General features: G+C 41.5%; 1 protein-coding gene across 1 annotated transcript in view; it reads left to right on the top strand.

Annotated features, from left to right (window-relative positions):
* Positions 1-1,721: 1,721 nt before the first annotated feature.
* ADAMTS17 (ADAM metallopeptidase with thrombospondin type 1 motif 17) overlaps positions 1,722-7,102 on the top strand; it is a 167,205-nt gene continuing 161,824 nt past the window's right edge. Inside the window, exons 1-2 of the mRNA XM_021711794.1 lie at positions 1,722-2,006; positions 4,668-4,903. Of these exons, the coding sequence (XP_021567469.1) occupies positions 1,722-2,006; positions 4,668-4,903 (521 nt within the window). The remainder of the gene's footprint in view (positions 2,007-4,667; positions 4,904-7,102) is intronic.

Below are 7,102 nucleotides of genomic sequence, written 5' to 3'. Positions count from 1 at the left end.
CTATGGTTAGTTCTAGAAGAGCTCAGTGCTTTTGTGAAGTCATCTTCTGAAGTAAAAATTGTATCTCCTCAATATATTATCTTCCTTTAAAGATCTAAGAAGCGCCTCACAGAACTTTTTGGCATTAGAATTCTTTCTCTTGTTCTGCCTCATTAAATCTCACCATGCACTTTTCAGCTGACGAAGGCACATTATCTTACACCCTCTTTGGCTGAATTCATTTGAAACTGAGACTGTTCCAGACTTAATTACACATACCTGGCATCTGCGGGAAGGCATGTCAGGAATCCCTCTTGCTGTGGGAGGTCATATTTGCTTTCTTGTCATTGCCCGAGGCACACAACTCAAGCTGGGATTCTTTCCTTTACTTGGATGCTGTGCAGAGACTCCTAAATCAGATCTTTCACTTCTAAGAAATCAACCACAGTTCAGGATTTGGAGGGTTTTCACAGATAGTACCATCAATGCAGCCATTTTGTTGGACAAACGGGATCTGAATTAAAGGTCACACCAAGAGTTGGTGTAAGATAACATGCAAAAGCCTTCCATGGCTTTCAGCCACTAATTGTTCTGCAGTTGTGTCTTCAGGTTGTATCTCCAAGGATTTGTAAGTAATTTGTGGGCACAGACATACTCTTATGCCAGCATGCTGATACCCAGGATTCCTAGCACAATGGCGACACTCAAGTTAGCCAAATCCAATTATCACCTACACCTGTGTGGTCCAGGGTGCCAGCAATTAGCCACATGTGGCTATTTAAATTTCCCTTAGCTAAAATGAAATAAGATTCAGAGCTTTAGGTCCTCAGTCACACTAGCACATTTCGAACACTCAGTAGCTGCATGTGGCTGGCAGCCACTGTATCAGACAGAACAGATGGATTGAGACTTTTTCATCATCACAGTAAGTTTTATCAGCACTGACCTAGAATGCATTCCCTTGGCTTGCAGACTTTATGGTCCCCCGCAAGACCATGGGGTTCCATGGTCACTGGGCACCAGGTTCACTGCTGTGTAGGTGCCCTGCAAAATGCTTGGTACAAAATGATGCTCAACCTCCTCTTCTTGAAAGAATGAATTGCAGCTACACCTTAAATTGTGCTCAGCCTTCTATATCAAGAATGGTGAAGTTATTCCATTCTGAACTGGAGAATCTTTTAAGAGTCATCTAACTCAAGTCCTTACCTCTAGGTAGGGAGACAGAGGCCGGGGAGGTTAGGCCTTGCCTAACATCCCCGTACTAATTGGTGACAGAGCTTTCACAGATCTTTTTCTTTGTCTTTTTCTTCTTGGACCATCACTCTGTGGCAATGAGAAGGACCTTTAAAATTGATTATTTAAAAGAAATCGTCTGCCCCATTAAAAAGTGAGCAAAAGACATGAATAGACATACCTAGAACAGTATCTGGCACACAGAAGGCATTCGATAGACATTTGATGAATGAATGAATGTTATAAAGTGTCATTTAACCCTGTGTAGTCACAGATGGGGAAACTGAGGCTCAAGGATGTAATGTTACTTTCTCAAGAGGTAGAGCTAGAATGTTTATTCAGGTTGGTCTGACTTCAAAGCCAGGGCTGGCAGCTTCTAGATGAGAAGGAGGAATCTTATATCATCCTTATTGACTGCTGACATATTTTCATCAACGCCATCAGGAAATTGGAGGTGGGCTAGAATTGGACATCTGCTGTTTGTGCGTGTGTGTCCCTGGAGAGTAGGGATGGTGGAAGTGGGGTTGCTGAAAGTGGGGAGACTGAGCGGCCAGAGCCTGGATCCTGATGCGGTCAATCTGGGCTGGAAAGATGGTCTCAGAGAAGGAAGACCGGCCCAGAGCACAAATTCTAGCCTGTTGGATGACTTAAGCGAATCACTCCACTTGTTCAGCCCCCGAAGATATTTATCAAGAATGGGAGAAATGACTACTCCTGTCCTTGTTTCATTGGGGGGCTGTGAGGACACAGTGGTGATATCAAGGAAAACACTTCAGCAAAATGATAACAGTCTAGTGACATTGCATCTCATACAGAGTGAGGGGCTGTGCACTATGGCTCATGTCTATAATCCCAGCACTTTGAGAGGCCAAGGCTAGAGGATTGCTTGAGCCCAGGAGTTCAAGACCAACCTGGGCAATACAGCAAGATCTTGTCTCCAAAATAAATAGGTAAATAAAATGAGGATGAGAGGTGAAAATAGTATGGTCAAAATTAATTTTGAAAATCACTTAAGAAAATCTGTACCACGTCAGACAGCCGACACTGTCTCTCTGTGTCCCTCACGCCCAGTCTTCCTGCCACTGTTGGAACTGGCAGACATTTCTCAGAGTATCAGACAAAATATAAGCTTCAGATATCTGGATCTTACCCCTATATGCATGTTCTTTGAAAAATGTGCGTCATGGAACACCAGAGTCACCCTCAGCATGATGCTGTGCTCACAGGGAGATCCTAAGAGATGGACAGACACACAGGCTTAACACACTTTCTCCTAGGGTGTTTGTTTGTGCACAAACACAGGCCACACACCCTTGTTAACTAGGAGACAGAATTGTCCACGCTTCTGTTTTTTTCTTTCTTTGTCTCTTTATCTCTCGCAATATAATTAGTTGGATTTTTGTTAAATTAAAACTTAAAAGTCAGATTGGCATGGTGGCTCACACCTATAATCCCAGCACTTTGGGAGGCCAAGGTGGGAGGATCACTTAAACCCAGGAGTTCAAGACCAGCCTGAGCAACATAGCAAGACTCCATCTCTACCAAAGGTAAAAAACAGAAAACTAGCCAGGCACTATGGTTCATGCCACGTGGAAAGCTAAGGCAGGAGGATCACTTGAGCCTAAGAGATCAAGGTTACAGTGAGCTCAGATTATACCATTGCATCCAGCTTGAGTAACACAGTGAGACCCTGTCTCAAAAGAAAACGTTTAAAAGTCTACCTGACTTAAATTGTATCCACACACACACACTTATATGTACACACCTTCACACAAACCTCTTTTGAGGGGAGACTGTATCTTACACCAAAATCCCACATACTTAAATTGAAGAACTTGGGTGTTTTTGTTGTTGTTTCATTGCTCTGGTTAGCTAAGAGTATGTTATCCATACGTACCTGCTATGATGTTACCCATTATAGCAAAACACAATTAATAACAACACTTTATTGATTGCTGTTAACCTATTGGTGATTCAGAATTTCTTGATGTTTTAGGATTATTTTATTGACATGATATTGTGGGCATTTGAAGTGTAGCTAAATCCATGGTGACCCCCTATTACTCTGGTAGTTGCATTATTTCTGAATATCTGAAACCTGATGGGTCCATTTTTCTGTACAAAACAAACACAAATCTCTAGGATGAGAAGATGTTGATGCTATTGTTACCTGTGTGTTTTGTTCTCTGTAAATGGAATTATTGATGATCATGATAATTAACCCTATTCTGAAGCCTATTTTGGATGAATGCAGCCTGTCATTCCCTCATGATTTTTAGCTCCTGTAGGTAACGTTTCTGATCAATTCAAGACTGAGGGCACAGTCTTGGCAAGGATTACAGTGGAGACTTTCCCCTCTAGTACAAACCTGGCTGGTTCATTACTGCTATGTTAATGAACAATATCAAATACAAATCTGCCTACCATTTCTTAGAAACTGCCATGAGCTATTCTGGTTACTGTGTTAATAGACACCTATGAAATAAGGGTTGCCAGACTGTCTCCGGAGGGCCATGGAAGCAGGGCTCAGGTCAGCCACCTCCAGTCCTCCCTGAAAAAGCTGTGTTCACTGGAGCCTAGATTTCCCCCCGCCCACACACACACACATATTCATTTCACAAACTTAGACAAGATTACTTTGAGGTGAGGCCAGACCTGACTCATATCCCCGACATCAGAATCCCAAAGCTTTTGAGAGACAGGTAGGCTCAGAGCCAAATGGAGCTGTAGCTTCCAGAATGGCAGAGGTACCAAGTTTAGAACTCTTATTCCTCTCCTGTGGCTTCCAAGATTTGGGATAAGGCCAGGAGGGTCGAGCGTTGGGGGAATCCTCTCAGAACTTCCTTCATGATGTCCTTTGGATCTCTCGAAGCAAATACAGAAGCAGTGTGTTATTTTGTCTTAAAATAAAATCAACTCAAAGCCATTAAGTTATTACGGTGTCTGATAAATCTGGGCGTCATGTGACACAGGCCCATCTGTGACCTCAATGCCACAGTCATTGAAAGTTAAAATTGTTGTGTGTTCTTAACACTACACGTTTTTGTTAGATATAATGTTGCCAGAAATAATAAATGCCTTGGGACATAAACTTAAAATAACATGGATTTTCAGTCAAGTAATCTTTAATTTAAACTAAAAATAACCTCAACAGGAGTTGATATAAACCTCAAGTATCAAGACTCCCAGCCCAACGCTAGTTCATCACATTGTAAATTTAGGAGGCCCTTAGCATTTCAAACCAGATCAAGCATGATCTATAGTAGAAGTTCCAGAAACCCCAAGAATCCCACTCAGCTGATCTTGCTGACCGGAGCATTCCTTAGGGAAGTCCTCCCTGGCAGAGTGGAATGCTTACATAACACAACGTGCTCCTGGTCGGTCAGGTTAGAATTGCCCATGGCATGTCAGCTTTTCTGAGCACTTTTGTACTTGTCCTCTGTGTCTCCTGAAAGACCAGGTTTTTGGCCAAGAGAGTCTATCCGTGCTGGGGGAAGGAGCTGCTTTCATCTTATAATCGGACCACCAGAGATAACTTACTTGGAGGTAGTCCCAAGGGTAACATTCCTCCATATGTGGTGAGACCATTTTCCCAGAGCTTGGATCTCTTCCGAATGTGGTTTTCCAAACAAAATCGTCACTGTTTGAAAAACCCATCTGGTGGCTTCTCAGGGGACCCCAACCAAGGAGAGTGGGAGGTGGCTTATCAAAGTATAGACAGAACAATCAACTCGTGTTGATCCTTCATAGGATTACATACCAGGTTGGAAAAGGTCTCACCACCTGAGGTGGCAGACGCCTTGATCTTGGCCAAATCATTGGTAGTGGGGAAGGAGGTTTTAGGGAATTCCTAGGGATTGTTGAGGCCCTCTTACAGGCCTTGGAACATTTCTAAAAATAAGAAAATGCTATATCTATTTGGGGAATATGCAAATTTCATAATGTTTGACATATTTTTCACATTGCAGCTAGTGAGACCTTCTCTACTTGGGGAAAAAGGGGTTTTCTGTGTGGAGGATTTGTGGGGCAGTGACCCAGGCAAGTGAAACCCCTGTGTAAGTTCCCAGATGGTTTTTTTGAGGATCTACCTCAGGATCCTAGAACCTTAGGCTTCCTGGAACCATTAATGTTCCTTAAAGAGGCAAAGCATTCCTTTCTCTTAGGCTTCTGCTTCTAAATGTTTTCCATCACTGACACACAAAGCCCTTAAATTTGCTTCACTTCTTCCAAGGGCAAGGTCGTGTTCAAAGTAGAGACCCTGGACTGTGACTCAGAGTAGGACTTCAGGATGTGAAGGAACATCCCTTAATACTGATTAAGGACCACACCTGCCAGGTTGGAGACAGAGAAGTTTGACCTGTCACATGCAGTGGTTACATCTTATCATTATAAGATGGAAGCTGGAGCCACTTTTTAAATGAAACATTTTATTTTTGTGTCCTCTGCTCCATCAAAATTTTCAGAAGATACAACCATTTGAAAACTCTAGTACCAGTTTTATTTAAAGATATCAAATTAAACCCTCAATCAAATTTAAGGTAGTCAACTTTTGATACATTTTGCTAAATATACTGAAAAACCAGTCAGTTCTTTCAAAAGTTAACATGAAATAGAGAAGAAGATAACAGGGGGGAAAAAAAAAGCTGATTTCACTTAAATGCCCTGAGGGTTCCTCTGTATTGTTGCATGTTGCAGAATTTTTTTAAAGACTGAATAATATTCCATTGTATGTGTATACTGCAGTCTGTGTATCCATCATCTACCAATGGATATTTAGGTTGTTTTTGTATCTTGACTGTTGTTAATAATGCTATAGTGAACATGGGAATACTAGTATCGCTTTGAGATCCTAATTTCAGTCCCTTTGTATAAGTACCCCAAAGTAGAATTGCTGGATCATATGCTAGTTCTAGTTTTACTCTTTTAATTTTTTTTTTTACACTTTTAAAATGTTTTTCCATAGTGGCTACACTGTTTTGCGTTCTTGCCAACAGTGTACAAGCGTTCTAATTTCTCCATATCCCTGCAGTCACTTGTCATCTTTTGTATTCTTCATGATAAACACCATGACAGTGTGAAGTGGTATCTTACTGTGACTTTGATCTGTATTTCCTCAATGATTAGTGACATTGGGTATCTTTTCATGTACCTGTCGGCCATTTGTCCATCTTCTTTGGGGTAATGTCTTTTCAAGTCTTTATCCCATTTTTAATTGGGTTATTATTTTCTTTGCTGTTGAGTTGTAGGAGTTCCTTATTTATTTTGGATATTAACCCCTTACATTATGCTAAATGAAATGAACCAGTCACAGAAGGAAAAATACTGCATAATTCCACTTAAATAAGGTGTCTAAAATAGCCAAGACTCAATAGTCAAGTGGTGGTTGCCTGGGGGAAGGGATGGGGGAGGGAGAAATGGGGAGCTTCTCATCCATGGGCATCAGGTTTCAGTTGAGCAAGATGAGTAAGTTCTAGAGATGCTGTACAGCATTGTAACCATTGCTAATAGTACTGTATGGTACACTTAGAGACCTAAGGGTAGATCTCATCATAAGTGTTCTTATCTCTATAAAATAAAGTTAGAAAAATTAAGTGAACCTCAAAAAAGGAGAAATAATTCATACTGAGAGTAAAAGTAAAAAATGTATTTTGAGCCGGGCTCGGTGGCTCAGCCTGTAATCCCGCGCCTTTGGGAGGCTGAGGTGAGTGGATTGCCTAAGCCCGCGGGTTTGAGACCCGCCTGGGCAGCGAGACCTCATCTCTACAATAAATCAAAAAATCAAGTACTGAAAAGAAGAAAACAAACAACCCCATAATAAAATGGGCAAAAGATATGAACAGACACTTCACAAAAGAAGACATTCGAGCAGCCAACAAACACATGAAGAAAT

This window comes from Carlito syrichta, unplaced genomic scaffold (genome assembly GCF_000164805.1).
Source record: "Carlito syrichta isolate Samal-C Ts95f unplaced genomic scaffold, Tarsius_syrichta-2.0.1 Scaffold302587, whole genome shotgun sequence".
Lineage (NCBI taxonomy): Eukaryota > Metazoa > Chordata > Mammalia > Primates > Tarsiidae > Carlito > Carlito syrichta.
The sequence above is the reverse complement of the archived record's forward strand: the minus strand, read 5'-3'. Positions and strand labels throughout refer to the sequence as shown.